Source organism: Callospermophilus lateralis, chromosome 12 (genome assembly GCF_048772815.1).
Source record: "Callospermophilus lateralis isolate mCalLat2 chromosome 12, mCalLat2.hap1, whole genome shotgun sequence".
Lineage (NCBI taxonomy): Eukaryota > Metazoa > Chordata > Mammalia > Rodentia > Sciuridae > Callospermophilus > Callospermophilus lateralis.
Genome location: NC_135316.1, coordinates 73909430 through 73926788, shown reverse-complemented (window position 1 = coordinate 73926788; position 17359 = coordinate 73909430). Strand labels below are relative to the sequence as shown.

The 17359-nt window shown below is 34.6% G+C and overlaps 1 protein-coding gene across 2 annotated transcripts in view; it reads right to left on the bottom strand.

Annotated features, from left to right (window-relative positions):
* Fndc3a (fibronectin type III domain containing 3A) overlaps positions 1-17359 on the bottom strand; it is a 159683-nt gene that overhangs the window by 55668 nt on the left and 86656 nt on the right. Inside the window, exons 1-2 of one of the 2 annotated variants that reach the window (XM_076872030.1) lie at positions 13176-13257; positions 8979-9055 (exon numbers count right to left, since the gene is read on the bottom strand). In XM_076872030.1, the coding sequence (XP_076728145.1) occupies positions 8979-9055; positions 13176-13182 (84 nt within the window). In that variant the 5' untranslated portion in view covers positions 13183-13257. Of the gene's footprint in view, positions 1-8978; positions 9056-13175; positions 13258-17359 lie in introns of those variants that run through there. The other variant, XM_076872029.1, reaches the window with a different exon arrangement.

Below are 17359 nucleotides of genomic sequence, written 5' to 3'. Positions count from 1 at the left end.
TTTTCAGAGTAAAATAGAGTGATCAGAGTAAGCCTTATTGGCAAAGTGAAATTTAAGCAGAGACTTGAAGGAAGTAAATGAATTAACTATATAGAATATAGAGTGCTGGGGCAGAGGGAACAGTTACTATTGAGTCCCTAATGCAGAAGTGGGGCTGACTATATCCAAGGAATAGAAGGAAGCCAGTATGACCAGATGAGCACTTATGGAGGTGAAAGGGCAGAAGCAGACAGGTCACAGAGAGAAAGGGAATGGGATGGCCATTTTTTATATGGTACCCCCCCCCCCAAAAAAAAAAGTAAAAAGGAGGGGAGAATAGGGAGTTATTGTTTAATAGGTAGGTTCACAACTTCATTTTTCAGCAAGATGAAGGGTTCTTTGGATAGATGGTGGTGACAGTATTAGAACAATGTCAACATATTCATTCACTACTTAGTTGTTGACTTAAACATGGGTAAGATGGTAAATTTTATGCTATGTGTATGTTACATTTTTGGCCTCTCCCCCGACCAAAAAAAAAAAAAAACAAAAACAAACAAACAAAAAAAAACAACCACACAGAAACTTAGATGCACAGGAGAGGGAGAAAAACAAACACAAAGAGCCAGACTTCACCATTTCAAGTAATGGTCTAAGCAGCCAGTAACTTCAGCCAGAGACCTTAAGTCTCAGCTAAGACTAGCTCCTCTATTTACTACCTTTGTGACCCCTGGGCAAGTTATTCAAAATGTCTTTGCCTCAGATTCCCCATCTAAAATGGAGATAGTAATAATACCTACTTGTATTATTATGAGGAGTCAAGAGTTAATATTGGTTCCTTGAGAGATATTTAAGTTGTAGAGTAAAACATATGCATATGAAAAATTAACAAACCCTGAGTTTTAAATAGAAATATCTGCTAAGTCTTCAGAGGCTTAGCTGCTGAGAAGTAGCCAAACATGTAGACATTGAATTTCATACCAACAGAGTACTCTAATGATGATGATTAAAATAAAATCAATGAGTTGTAAAAAGGAAAAAAAAAAGGATAAAATACAATTCAATTTAATCTATTAATAAAAAATAAAACAAAACAATGAAAAATATATCATGGTCTGATTCCTTAATCACAGATGCCACCTAATTCTAACTAGGCAAAGTTCTATTTTCTTTCCTTTATTGAATGCAGAAATAACTGAGAACTGAAGAGAGAGGAGTCTGTGTTTACTACCTGACATTTTATATTATTTGTGTGTCTTCCCCACCAGAATGTAAGGTCCATGATAAATCTGTTTTGCTTACTGTTTTCTTTTCAGTATCTGAAACAATACCTAACTCATGGCAGATGCTCCAAAAGTATTTTTTGAATCAAAAATATATGTATTTGGGCTGGGGATGTGGCTCAAGCGGTAGCGCGTGTGCCTGGCATGCGTGCGGCCCGGGTTCGATCCTCAGTACCACATACAAAGATGTTTGTGTCCGCCGAAAACTAAAAAATAAATATTAAAAAAATTCTCTTTCTCTTTTAAAAAAATATATATATGTATTTGCTTAGTTCCAATAGTATATTATAGTCTTCTCTCACCTTTTAGCATCACAAAGCTATTAGATTCTGTGACTTGCCTCAATTCCCACAATTAGTTTTATTACCTCACCCTGAATCCTGAACTACTAACTTCAAGCTTTTAATTCAGCTATTTCTAACTATTCACTCAAAAAATAATTTTAGATATTCAACCACATATACATGATGTCAGTAAGTACAACCTCTTTTTTCTCTAGCTCTTACTATACTACTTCATGTTCATCTGAACCTTAGTCCCCTACCTTCCAGTTTTCCATACCCCTTGCCTTTTCCTTTTGACTGTTTTCCCCAGGAAAGACAGAGAATAGATTTAGATCAGGTTGGTTTATAAAATCTTTGGAAAAAAAAATACACTGACCTTACCACTGGGTGCTAACAAAGTAAAATAGGAAATAAAGCTCAAAGGCATAATATGAACCCTTTCCTTAAATTGATACAAGTCTTTCCCCTACATTATGAGATCTACAATCCCCTTCCTGTTAGGTACTCTCTCATCTCCATAACAACTCACATTCCATAAAAAAGTAGCTAATAAAGCCATTAAGAAAGACAGCAGGACTTCTGATGTTGCCTTTCAGGAGTCCCATTCAGGTAGTTTATAAAACTTTGATAAGCCATTAATGTCATCACTAAAATATCAAATGTTAATTCTGCCTTGCAATGCAATGTTCTTAGGGATTATTAGTACTTTGGCAGTAAATTAAAATTCCTTCCACTCTTGTCACCATTTGCTTTCTATGTCATCATTTGCTTTGTGTTTACATTTTATAGTCTACTCTTTCATCTCTCCATTTGACAGCTCAGATGGCATATATTTCTGCCCGGATGTAGTATGTCAATCTTTCACAACCTTCTCTTTCTTATTTGTTAAATGGCAATAATAAAGATTATTAACATTGTGCCTAAAGTAAAAAGGGCCAGGCCCCAGAAATGGCTATGGAACTTATCTATGAGTAAAGTGCATAATCCTGGTTTACAGGCTATATACAATCTTTTCTTATCTTTTTGTTATCTCTGAGAGCTTCCCCGCAATTTGTAAAAAAATCAAACATACCGTAACAACAAGGTTGCTGATTAAGTAGGAAAAAAGGGCTAATGATAGGTAAAATGATGTTATTTAAAATTGTTTAAAAATATTCCAGTAATTTAAAAAAGGGGATATGTGGGATAAAACAACATTAGCAATTTGTTTATAATTGTTAAGTTGGATCATGGGTACAAGACAGGTAATAATTACTACTCATTCATTCTACTTCTGTATAACTTTGAAAATGTCTATCATGAAGAAGAAATTTTATATACACACACACACATATATATATATGAGTTCAATCCCTGGTACCTCCCCGCCCCAAATACTTCGAATTAATAATGCCATTTCCAAAAATTTATTCTAAGGAAATAAGAAACAGTATACTAAGATTTGTGCAGATATTCACTATACCTTTATAATCATGAAGGAAAAATTAGAAGGAGCCTAACTAATCACAAAATAAAAATAATTAAATAAAGATATTGATACAATATCTATAGCTTCTAATTCTAAAATTTTATAGTTTTGAAATACTTTAATGGTATAAGAAAATGATCTCATCAAGTATAAACATCATGCATATTTAAGGCTTATAATTTTTTAATTAGAGAAAAGGCTAAAGGGAAATATCCTAATATACATTTTTGTATATTTTCCAAGTCTATATAATGAGGATCATAAAAATAGATAAAAATAAAAAATAAAAGTATATTGCTATATTTGTTCTTTATTACCAAATGAATTTGCTAGACTTTGTTTGCAAAAGTAATATTTCTTTAAATTTAAACCTGTGGTAAGCAATTTTATTTTGCTTTCTGCATCATTTAAATTAGTTTTAGGTCTCTCTATTTTGTTGGATGGCATGTTTAATAATTTTTTTTCTTATAATAATGTTTAAAAGAAGATAATCTATTTTCTGATCCAACAACTAAAACCATGTATGTAACTAAAGAATTAAGCCTATTTTTACCATTTAAAAGCTATTACTGTTCACAAGTGGAAAAGGGAAAAATAGTTCCTAGAAGCCCAATCTTTATGGTGACAGACTCATTCTATAACTATATAATATCCCTTTCTCTTCAAAACTAAAGGTCAACAGAACAATTTATTTTCCCATTACTACTGAGCATAATAATAAAGTATCAGAACAATAAGATACAAAAATCAACAAAAAAGTAACATCAGAGAATTCCTGAATAAGAATATAAAGTAAGAGTAACGGTAAGAAGTAGCATGTATGGGCTTTGAACATTTCAAAGGAGAAAAAACCAATTACTCCTAAAGTAATGTTTAGTATCTGATACCCTCGCTATCTAATGTTACTCTCAAATAGGAAATGAAAAAGAAACTTAATAGGGATATGAAATTGGTAAAACATGACAAATTTGAAGATTAACATATCATGTTTTCTTCATGTGCTTCTCTTAAAAGTACTTTTGATAAATCTTGATCTTTAATTAAGACCTATCTGCCTGGTATGGCAATACATGTCTGTACTCCCAGTGACTTGGGAGTCTGAGGCAGAAGGATCACAAGTTTGAGGTCAGTCTCAGCAATTTAATCAGACCCTTGTCTCCAAATTAAAAAACATAAATAAATAAAAAGGGCTGGGGATATAGCTTAATGATTTAGCACCCTTGGGTTCAATCCCCAGTACCATAAAAAACTCTCCCAAAATAAAAAGATCTATCTCTTGGCTCTTTTATTTTTCTGTCACAATATGTTCTTAGTAGCATTCTCATTTCCTCAGTGATGGATTAAAGTGGTCTCAACACTGGATATTAATTTTTGTGGTTCTTGCTGGCTTGATCCAACCTGTTAAGATACATAAATTTGCTGAATTGTTAGTATGTACTGAATTGTTAGAAACGTGATGACACAGCAAAATTTGACCTTCCTTACGTTACTAGCCTTAACGCAAAGGGAGGATCGGTGTATAAAAGTCTAAAAGGAAACTAGATAGTTTGTACTCTTGGATCCTGTTGAGCCGAACAGAACTTGTATATTATTAAAGCCATCTATAAATTTTAATACTTGATTAAACTTGCAGCTCCTGGATTGCTAACATTATGATTATGTGTTAAGTTTTGGACAATCTGTTAAATGCTCACTTAGCTATACCTAGAACTTATGTATGTGTGTGTGTTACCAGGGATTGAACCCAGGGATACTTAACCACTAAGTTACATTCCCAGGCCTTTTTAATATTTTATTTAGAGACAGGGTCATGCTAATTTGCTTAGTGCCTTGCTAGGTTGCTGAAGCTGGCTCTGAACTCACGATCCTCCTGTCTTGGTCTCTTGAGCCTCTAGGATTAAAGGCGTCCACCACCACGCCCCCAGCCTAGAACTTGGATTTTAATGATAAATGTTTCCCAACAGAAATTGTGTATATTAGGGAATGAAGTTATTTTGACAGTGATGTGAAAATGTAAGAATATAATCTTATATACTGGGTACTTAAATTATTTAAATAATGATAAGAGTAGATTTTTAAAAATTATCCCATGTGCTTGGAAGTAATAAATGTCTTATGAGATAATCTTGATCTAAAGGTTAATAACTGTAGGTCTGCTAGCCTCCATAACCTTTCCAGTAAGATTGCTTTTAATTAATTAGACAACTATTTATGGGACGCCTACTACATTTTGAGTTACCACAAGAATGCAAAAATAATTAAAAGGCTACTCTTCAAGGAACCTAAATCCTATAGGGGTTTAAAACACACACAATTATCATATTAGGTGGTAAATAATCAAGAAGTGGTACAAATAACTTGGTATAGGCCCTCAAGGACAGATAACATTCCAAAAGGCCAAAAAGGGGAATTATTCCCTAAATAAGAACTTTAACAAAACAATGGAGAAAGAAAAACATGACATGAGCACTTGGGAAGTCATGCAAAAATGGATACATGATTGAAAGAATAAAGAGAACAACCTGCAATAGCAAACTAGGACAGAACTATGTAATGCCTTAAATGTTAAGACACCTATACTTTATTAAGTGGGTAAGTCAACTAAAGACTGTTTATGCCCAAAGAAGTGAAAAGATTAAAAAAAAAAAAATGCTACGACAAAATTATTTTAGTGGTTCTTTGTCTAAAGATATAGTACCTCAATCTAGATGATTATTTCCTTGATGTTTTGAGCTCCTAATATACAGGCACTGTACCTAAAACTGAAGATAAAATCAGAACAAAAAGTCCTGCGTGACTGAGTCCAGTTAACTCTCTGACCTCACTCCCTACTATTATTCTGTCCTGACAACTCACTGTTGTTCCCAGGCATGAAACATGTTCTCATTTTAGGCCATCTGCACTGTCTGTTTCTAAAACCCTCTTCCTCAGACAAATGAATGGTTAACTCCCACTTATCCTTCAAGACTTGGTTCAAACGTCCCCTTTCAATGAGGCCTGTTCTAACATCCTATTTTAAAATGTAATCAGCTCTAACCCCTTCCCCCATCACTCCTACCTAATATTAATCTATCTATTGATTATAGTTTTTGTTTGCTTCTCCCTACAAGAATGTAAACTTCAGAGGGAATAAGAGTCTTTGTCTCTTTTATTTAGCATATGTATCCCAAGCATTCAAGGGCACTCAACATATATTTGTGTGGAACACTGATAAAGACAGTGTTTAAGAATTCATAATCTTCCTAGGAAAAAGAATTAGTTAACAATCTGAAAAATTCATTAAGACACATACACATACATATACATAAATATTATATGCCAAGAGATTCCAAAAGGAGAGGTCCCTGGAAAGGCTTAAGGAAACCTGCTTTTAGAAGTTCATGAATGAATGAAATGAGAACAGGAAGAGTTTGTTGCAAACATAAAAAGAAAAGTTATTATAAGATGAGAATATCAAGTTGCCCTATAATGGAAATAATTCGTGTCACTAGTACCCAATACAGAGTTTGGGATAAGACACCACTCAATAAATGTTGAACTTTATGCTAGAGAACAGTCTTTGTATAAATCAACAAAATTCAAGGCAGAACAACAGAGAAGAAATAGAAAAAAATAAAGACATGCAAGAAAATCTGGGATAAAATCATAACAATTATGTCAGATTTTTAGAGGTCAGAGAATCAAGCTGGAAAAAAGTCCCTTAGATGTGTGTACATAGCAGGGAGAAGGGTAATATAGGCAGAATGCAGACTATAATAAATTAAGGAGTCAGTGTATTAAAAGTAGAGATACCAAGCAGAAACTATTCTAAAAGATTACAATGTACTTTATTATTATTATAAACTTTTTTTTTTATGTGGTGCTGAGGATTTAACCCAGTGCCTCACATGTGCGAGGCCCGAGTGCTCTACTTCGAGGCGTGAGCGCTCTACTGCTGAGCCATAACCCCAGCCCTTACAATGTACTTTATTTTTAATTATTATTTTATTGGTTTTTATTAGTTATACATGACAATAGAATCCATTCTGATAAAATTATACAAGCGTAGGATATGTCTTATTCTAATTAGGATTCCATTCTTGTGGGGAGGCATGATGCTGGGGTTCACTTAGGTAATTTCATATATGTACAAAGGAAAATTACATTAGATTTTTTCTTTGTCTTTCCTATTCCTACCCCTACTCCACTTCCCTTCATTTCCCTTTGTCTAATCTACTGAACTTCTCTTCTTCTTCTTCCCACTTTATGGTGGTTTAGTTTCAACATCATCGAAAACATTTGACCTTTGGTTTTTGGGATTTATTTCACTTAGCATGATAGTCTCTAGATCCATCTATTTACTGGCAAATGTAATAATGTCATTATTCTTTATGGCTAAGTAATATTCCATCGTGTATATATATATACCACAATTATCTGTTATTGGGCATCTAGGTTAGTTCCATAGTTTAGCTACTGTGAACTGTGCTGCTATAAACATTGATGTGGCAGTATCACTGCCCTATGCTGATTTTAAATCTTTCGGATACATGCTGAGGAGTGGGAGGGGTTGCACCTATTTGCAGTCTAACCAGCAATGTATGAGCATACCCCTTTCCCCATGTCCTTGCTAAGATTTGTTACTTGTATTCTTGATAACTTCCATTCTGCTGGAGTGAGATGGAATCTTAATGTAGTTTTAATTTACATTTCTCTAATTGTTAGAGACGTTTAATACTTTTTCATATATTGTTGATCATTCATATTTCTTGTTTTGAGAAGGGTCTGTTCAGTTCCTTTGCCCACTGTACTTTGAACTATGTTATCTCATGTTATCATCTTATCTTATGATAAGGGCACTGAGATTCAAGGAAGGTGATCTGCCCAAGGCCTGGGAGCCAGCAAGTATTTGAAGATATAGATCCAGCTTTTCTGTCTTTCAATTTCAGATTTACTTCCATTCTCCCAGCCAGCATGTACTATTATTTTTGCTGTTGTTCATACAGTGGTGTGCTTCATGAAGCAAGCCAAGAATCTACCATAATATCTTACCAATATTTTGCCATGATTAGGGAAGAAAAAAGGAGAGAGTATGAACAAAACTAAAATGTAAATTCAGTGCTGGGTAGAGAAAATGAGTATTTTTCAAAAGGGACCCAAGGTGATAAATGCAGGCTATACAGAATCTCAGTACTCAAAAGAATACCCCGCAAATCTGTAGTTTAATTCAGTTTGCTTGCGTATATAACTTAACTATACTTAATTCTCTTTTTTTTTAACCATTGTCTTTTTTTTTTTTTTTTTTTTTTTTTTTGTGGTGCTGGGGATTAAATCTAGGGCCTCATGCATCCTAGGCAAGCACTTGACCATTGGGATACATTCCCAGTCCCATACTTTTCTTTAAGACAGAGCTTGCTAACACGTGAGCAGAAAAGGTATATTTGGGCAGTGATACTGATCCCTTCAGCCCTTAGGACTGCAGATTTAAATTCTCTTCTATTTATCATAATATGCCATATAATTTCTATCAGTATCTGAGAGCCACTGCATGAATACGATTGGAAGGATTGTTTTGGCTTACTTCTAAGCAAACGATTAATTAAAAAATATGATAGTGTAGGTGCCCCAACAGCTCAAATAATTAACATTAGTTACATGCTCAGGGAGATATAAACTCCAAAATGAAGTTTCTTTTGTACCCAAAGACAAGACCAAATGGTTAGCACTGCCAAAATACTTTTTTCTCCTTTACAAATGTACTGAAGTACTTAAATAAATGGATTCACCAAAGATGGTTAGCATTTACATTGTAATTTTCCCCATGAGAACCAGTTAAAAAGAATAACTTTATTGGGGATTGGGCAGAGTCTCATGCAAGAGGTCCTAGGTTCAATCCCAAGCAATGTACCCCCCTCCCCAGAAAGAGAGAGAGAAACCACATCACTATTATATACAAACAATAAGAAAAATAACATAAAAACATACCTGTGGGGCATATCCAGGAGGCACATAAATAGGAGGCACAGAACCATTTGGGGACATCATTGGAACCTGAGCAGGACCTAAATGAGTCAGAGAAATGATTCATTAATACATGACTGCTTAGCAAGCCAAAGTTGAAAACAATTGACTATTTTATCTAAACACTAAAGCCAACAGTAACTGTATTACTATAAAAAGAAACTCAGGTGACTGACTTGTTATTAATGTTTGCCTTATAAAAGCACCAATTACCTTTTACCCACACTTGCGTTTCTCAAGCTTGTCTAGTGGTAATAGTTACCTGGGGAACTTACTAAAACATAAGATTTACATGCTCTTCTAGAGATTCTTATTAAAATGCCTACAATCTTCAATAATTATACTTATTTTATAAATATTCCAGGTGACTCTCATGATTTTGCAACTTGGAAACAGTGACCTGGAGAAAACCAAACAGAACTGTGCATATATAAAAAAAAAAAAATCAATAAAAGATAGAAAAGCTAAATTCTCAAAAGTAACGGGAAAAAAAATCAAGAAAAAAGGGAAGAGAAGAATAGTTAAAAAGATATTTACATGTACTTTGTTAGGTTTAAGACTCTCATGTAATATAAGTCATGTCTGGGGGTGCTTAAGAACAAAGAGAATTGTCATATATGTATATTTACCCCAAAATATATATATAATTTTTACACTGATAAGTTCTAAAAAAGAAATGTTTCTTTTTTCTTTTTTTACATTTTTGAGTTGTAGGTGGGCACAATACCTTTATTTTTATGTGGTGCTGAGGACCAAACCCAGTGCCTCCCACGTGCTAAGAGAGTATTCCACCGCTAAGCCACACCCAAGCCCCAGAAATATGTTTCTTTTATCCTGTATTTCCTTTCATTTTTATAGTGTTATGCTTTCCAAGTAATTTTTACAAATATTATCACTTGTTTACCTTCTCTTCTCACTCTTCTGGGAGTAATATAAGCATTTTGGAGGTGTTTTATTCTTTCTAGAAACTAAAATCTTACTAGCTTTAAGTAACTTTTTAGAAAAGTATCTCACTTTCAGATTTTTCTTCTTGTAACTTGAGACTACTGTATCCTTCACCCACTAGTTTTAATCACTTGAAATGAAACCTTTTCAAAGAAATCTCTTATTTCTAAGCAAATAAGGAATCTGATAATTAATGTAATCGAGAAAGAATCGTTTTTATATGCAGAATTTAAATCTGCCAGTCAATGTAACTACAGGTAATATTACACATGCTTTAGGAAAACAATAAAGAGCATGGAGGTTCCAGCAAATCCAGATTCCAGCCTTTCTAGGGAAGGGGGAGGAGTGAGGACAAAACAATACAATGGTGATGGGGGAGGGGAAGTTTGAGGCAAGAGTAGGCAGGAAAGAAAAAGAGAATGTGAAAACGGGGTGCAAGAGGAGAAGAAATGCTAAACAGGCAAGGAAAGGCAGGGTTGGGGTGAGAATAGAGGGAAAGGGAAGGAGAGGAGAAAGGCAAGAGGAAGAAAAAGGGGAAAGGAAGAAAAAGGTAAGAAGAGAAAGGGGAGAGATAAGGGAGCAGCCTGGAAGAAAGTGAAGAGGGAAGATGGAGGGAAAACAGAAGGGATAAAAGAGGAAGAAAAAGGAAAAGGGTGAAAGAATAGAAGGGATAGGAGAAAGCAAATACTGAAGTGGTTAAGATAAAGTAAGGAGGGAGAGGGAATGTATACTACTGAATTATACTCCATAATATCTGGCTATGAAAATAACTTCTCAACAAAATACTTCTCTGATCCAAAACAAGCCTACCAAATTCCTAAAGTTGTTTAGAATATCTTAATTGTACACAGCTAATACTAACATACTATATGCCAGGCCTTTTATACAGTTTTCTGTCCTATGATGATTTTATCAGAGAAATTTCACCACTATCCTCATTTTCTAGATGTGGAAACAGAAGCACTATTCTTTTCTTTTTTCCCCTTCTTTTGCAGTACTGGGGACAAATTCAGGTCCTCATGTGTGCTAGGCAAGCATTCTACCACAAGCTACATTCCTGTCCCCTTAAAAAAAAAAAAGAAAAGAAACAAATAAAAACCCCATTTATTTACAGACAAGTGTCTCTGCTACATTGCCCAAGCTAGCCTTGAACATTGGATTCTCCTCAGTAGCTGGGATTACTGGTGTATGCCAATATACCAGGCTCAGTTTCATTTCTAAGGATATAAACTCTACTACATAAATATTAAAATACTATGCATATTGGCAATTGATGTAACTTAAGTCTTAAAAGCTAGGTTCTAATGTCTCAAAGGGGAGTTAAGGCTGCCTTTGTTTCCATTTCCTTGAAAACCATGAGAGAACAAAATTTTCTTAAGTTTAAGCAAATATTACCTATTAATTTAATTTACAACATGAAACTTGTATGCTGCTTTACACTTCTATGCAAAAAGGCTTATTTCAAAATAATACTTTTTAGACAGGGTGCTAGTGAATCTGGAGGCTGAGGCAAAAGGACCCCAAGTTTGAGGTCAGTTTCAGCAACGTGGCAAGACTCTGTCCCAAAATAAAAAGGGCAGGGATGTAGCTCAGGGGTAAAGCATCCCAAGGTTCAATTCCCAGTATCAAAACAATTGAGAAAAAACAAAATCAAACAAACAAAAAAACTCTGAGGCTAGCCTTGAACTCCTCCTAGGATGTTGGGATTACAGGTGTGTGCTGTTATTGCTGATAACATTTAAAATGGTAAAACTACATACTTGCACTGGGTTATCCTCCTTTAATAGAGATGAAACTATATAAATACTTGTAGCTATAATTCAAACCATGTTACTTTTTTTTTTTTTTTGGGTGGTGCTGAGGATTGACCCTCCACCGCCTTGTGCATGGGAGGCAAGCCCTCTACCAACTGAGTTATATCCCCAGCCTACCATGTTACTTTTTGACAGCAGCTAAAATAGTTCATAATTTTAGTTATGTTTAAGTGTGATACTGAAAACAAAACAAAATAAACCTAACTTAAAGTAAACCAATAAGAAATCCTTACTAGTTGTAGTCAGGAATAATACCAATTAATTTGCTTCTCTCTGATGTAATCATTTTACTCTAGCAAGTAAATTTTCTTATTCGGAGGCAGAAATGATAAATGGCTAAGTTTTTTAAAAAAAAAGACAATTTCATCAGTACCATATTTAGTAATTAAAACACTAGTATGAAATAACATTCAACAATGAAAATGTAAACCCACAATATATAAACATAGTAAATATTAGTATGATGTTCAGAACAATTATTTATAGCATTATTTCTCTTGCCCTTGCTGTTTATGGTAGCAAAACCCTAAATAAAGCCAGGCATATTTAATAATGCAAATGTTTGATTGCTTCCTTTATTCCAACAATATTTTTTAATTTAAGAAGTTTTAAAAGATTAACTACAGACTGATAGAAATTTGTATGCAGCAAGGGAGATTTGGCCCCACGGAAGAAGCTAAATCTATTATAGACTGTATCATTAAATGCACACTTCACACAAGAATAGCTAGCTATACTGAAACAACTATGGATACACCAAGCAGCTCCTTCAGATTCTACCTATTTTGAGCAAAATCTACTCCAAATTACAGTTTTTCATTATTTTTTAGGGGTACATTTCCTATCCTAAAAACCTGCAGAAGAGAAAACAATTCTATTCAGCAACTGTCTTAAATTTGGAAACCTCTCCACCTCAATTCTTAAAAAGTGCTAGTACATAAGATTTTCATCTACTATAAGTGAAATTCTTCTTTATTTTTCTTTGTTAATGCATATTCATGTTTAAGAGCAATTTTTTTTTAAAAAAACTCCTAATTTGTCAAAGCATTTAAATTCTTAAAATGCAACGGGCTGCTGACTGCTGACGTGCTACACATTCTCTTTACAAACAGGCTTTCACAATGGCTTCCAAATAATCTGATGCCAATTTTCATATTTTCGTTTTAATAAGAAAAACGTAGTAAAATAAAGGGTCCAAAATGGGATATACTGTGGTATATAAAATCAGTCTAACTCAACATAGAGACTAATCTTCTTAAAACTACATAGTAACAATTTAAAATATTTTATAGAGATTATATTTTGGCATCTATTCAAAAAACCACGCCGCAAGACTTCAGATTAATACAATGTTTTTTATGTTTTAAAATAAAAGCAAATTTTCAAAACCAGCAAATCTTACCACTCATTTTGTTTTTACAGTAGCAGCAGAGAACAAGAAAATCCAACAAGGAAACAGCGTAGTACACGTTAACAGCTTTAATTGGAGAACGGCTTAGCTTTTTTTTTTTTTGCAAAGCTGTAAGAGGAAAAGATCCTTTGACCGAGTCACGTGATGGATGTCACGTGACCTGCTGTGACCGGGAGAGCAAAAGGGAACGGGGGAGGAAACATTCCTTCTTGCACCAGTTCTGACACAGAAAATTAGTCAATGATTTTTACTGCCCTTGCACTGAAAGTGACCATCTTTCAAACTTTCTTATGAAACAATTTAAAAGCTCATCAAAATACACCTTATAGAAATAAATAGTTGATGTAAAGCAGTTCTCTTCTATTTACTGATAATACCCCTGAAAGCATGATATTCTCCTTTATTCACCCATCCTGCTGCTCATTTTTCACTTACTAGTTTGAAATAAATGTAAATTATTTATTGCTTTAAAAGATATTCGTTTGAAATGCCACTGAGTAACTTAATCCACTCTACGTATTTAATCCTTAAGGAATATCCACAGTACACAAAGAATTGTATATAGAATATAGATGGCCTGACTGACATGTTCCTAAAAGGTGGGATTTATACTGCAGGCTGGTATTTGTTTCTCTAGCTACTAAAGGCTAGCACTTTTATTGTTATGTCTGTCTTCTTTTTCTGTTTATAAAGATTTAACCTGGATATTAAAATAGATGATTAGTGGATGGCATTCTCACTCCAATCCATTAAGTATGAAAAGACAGGCTCAGGTTTATGTTCTAAGAATAAGTAGAGACCAGGAAGGATACTAATATTTAGCTACAAGAGGAGAAGAAGACTTAAGAACTTTAAGGAGGCCTTTCATTACTTTATGGTATCAGTAAGTTCAGAGGAAATTTATTAATTAACACAAATATACAAATAATGATTGTGATTTACAATAAATTGTACAGTGGAAGAAAATGAATTTTGGTATTAAAATAAATGTTTTAATAACAGCTTCAATATTTACTAGCAAGACAAGTTAGTGCTCTTCTTTGGATCTTAGTTTCTTTCTGTGAAGAAGTTAAAATAAACAACCTCATAGCATTGTTATGAGACTCAAGTTGGATAAATTTAAACACTAAGTACACTGGATGATGCCACTCAATAAAGGATAGTCTTTATAAGTAAAAGTATGATCATCATATGTTTTAAAAAAACCGATAATTATATAATGCAGAATATGTGCCAGGATTTGGAGTGCTTTGCTTGGGTTTGAGAACTCAATCTTCACAACTGAAGTAGAATCGCTAATAGGTAAGAAGCAAACTACAGATAAGTAACTTGCCAAGGGCACACAGTAAGGGAAAGGCAGATTTATCTAATGATAATGTTATATTTTAAAAAGGGTAAGCCATATCCAAATACCCCGTGTCTCCTAAGAGGGTGGAAAAAAAAAACTGTCAAGAAGTAACTTGGGGGGCTGGGGATATGGCTCAACTGGTAGTGCGCTCGCCTGGCATGCAGTACCACATACAAACAAAGATGTTGTGTCTGCCGATAACTAAAAAATAAATATTAAAAAATTCTCTCTCTCTCTCTCTTTGAAAAAAAAAAAAGAAGTAACTTGGAGGAATAGGTAGATAGCTCCTGGGAGATAAAGAAAACAAAGGACTGTTTTTTACAAGCAGGGTAATTGTTTATTTCCAAGTTCCCATTAAAAAGTAGGGCTGCCCTGAAGTGGAAGACTCTGGAGTAGTTTCATAGTTACATCAAACCTCTGTAAACCTAACCATGCCTCTGACCATCCACCCCTAAAACAAAAAGCAATCCCCTGTAGCCCATTTTCTCATTTTGGCTCACATTCACACAGTTGTACTTCCATTTTTGGAATCTCTTCAACTAGATGTCCTTTTCCTGTTGTACTCACTAGAACCCTTTTCCCCACTACAAATAAATTCCCCTGAAACCCTAACCCTAACACAGAAGAACACTTCCTGTGCTGCCTTTATGAAACTTGGTCGTCCCAGCACACTTTCCCCAGCAGCTCCCTATCCTCTCCTGAGGCAATGCTGGAAGTTTCTAGGTAAAGGCTGCTTCTCATTACCATTATTCCTGTTTCAGGCTAAAGTCTCTTTTCCCTTGAGATCATGGAATGTGTGTATACCACCTTCTTTCCATTTTCACAGCTGTCATACTCAGTCTAGTTTACTGAGAACTTTGACAATGAGTCATGATATTGGGAATGATATATTGTGTGCATGTACAAATATGAAGCAACATATCTCCCCACTATACAACTATAATGCACCAATTAAAAAAATGGGACATCCCCCTCCCCCAGGCTTGAGACTGGATAAGTGACTCAGTGGTAGAGTGCTGCTCCAATGGCATGCATGAGGCCCTGGGTTTGATTCTCAGGGACCACAAAACAACCAATATAAACAAACAAAACCCCCAACAACAACAACAAAACTCTATGCTTAAAATTTCTTGAACTCAATTCTTTTACTCTGTTTTCAGTAAATTATGTTCAAAGACATATAATTCCACTTAATCATCTTTAAAATCTTCAACTGTCATGTTTCAGTTTCTGGTCACCGTATCTTTCACCTCTCCAGTTCTCTTTCTTGTATAACTTTTATTCTTTGTCATTATGATCTCCTCTTTTCTCCTGAAAACAAACTCTTTACAGCCTGCTGGCTTCCTTTCCCATTCATATCTTCTTTTCACTTCTCCTCCTCACAAAATTTCCCATCTTAATCATATAAATACCTTCTCTTTTCTTAAATCTGAACAACAGAAATAAAGTGGTATTCAGATTGGCATATTTGTTAATTTGGTTATCTCCAATGTTATTCAGCTGTTAGCACTGCTCAATAATCATTTCAGCAATCTATCCCTGGTCCCTATCTTGTTTTCTAGAGAGATTATTAGAAATCTTCACTATGCTTGAAGATCTCTCCACCTGACCTCAACCATCTCTCTCAACGTGTAACTGAATTCTTTCAAGGTTATTTACAAACTTTTCTTACCTCTTCCCTCTATTTTCAAAAGCACTGTCAAAGGTATCTTTCTACTTCTATTTTTATCTGATCCTTTGCTTCATCACTCATCTCTGCATTTTCACCTTCTCCTTCTGTTCAACCTCTCTGAACTCTTTTGTGCCCACAAACATGATAAAGTTTCAAATATACACTATCCCTCTCCAAGAAATAATAACACTTTTTTCCCCCTGTGATACCATCAGCTATCACTCTTCATCAATCTTTTTTTTTTTTTTTTTTGTTACCAGGGACTGAACCCAGGGGTACTTAACCACTGAGCCACATTCCTAGTCCTTTTAATATTTTATTGAGACAGGCTCTCATTAAGTTACTTAGGGCCTCACTAAATTGCTGAGGCTGACTTTCAACTCGTGATCCTCCTGCCTCAGCCTCTTGAGTTGCTGGGATTATAGGTGTGCGTGCACCACTGTGCCCAGCTTTAATCAATCGTCTAAAAATTAACATGAACAGACTTTATTTTCTGACCTTATATTCATTTTTAAATTATTAACAAAAGTTTGATACATACTAAGGAAAATAGTAAAGTCGTTAGACACATTAAAGTGACTACCTCATACCTACTATCCAAGCCAAAAAACAGTCCACAAGTGTTGGGTCCATTTACTCCTTTACCATCCAATCACTTTGTGCAGTCTCCACTATTCTGATTTTTTATTTTATTATTACCCTTCTTTTACAAATAGTTTTCTAGGCTAAGGGTATGGTTCAGTGGTAGAATGCTTACCTAGCATGCACGACACTTTGGGTTCAATCCCCAGGGGAAAAAATTTTCTAAAAAGAAATCACGTATACCTGTAAATGACGTTAATTTGCTTGCTTTTGAGTCTTAAAAATTAAGCATCTTAAGTAACTTACTTTTTTTTTCTTTCTTTTTTGGGTACCGGGGATTGAATTCAGGGGCACTCAACCACTGAGTCACATCCCCTATTTTGTATTTTATTTAGGTCTCACTTGAGTTGCTTTGCACCTCACCATTACTAAGGCTGGTTTTGAACTCGCGATCCTCCTGTCTTGGCCTCCCAAGCTGCTGGGATTATAGGTGTGCATCACTGTGCCCAGCAGTAACTTGCTTTTTTTTTTTTAATATTTTTTTTCAGTTGTAGTTGGACACAATAACTTTAT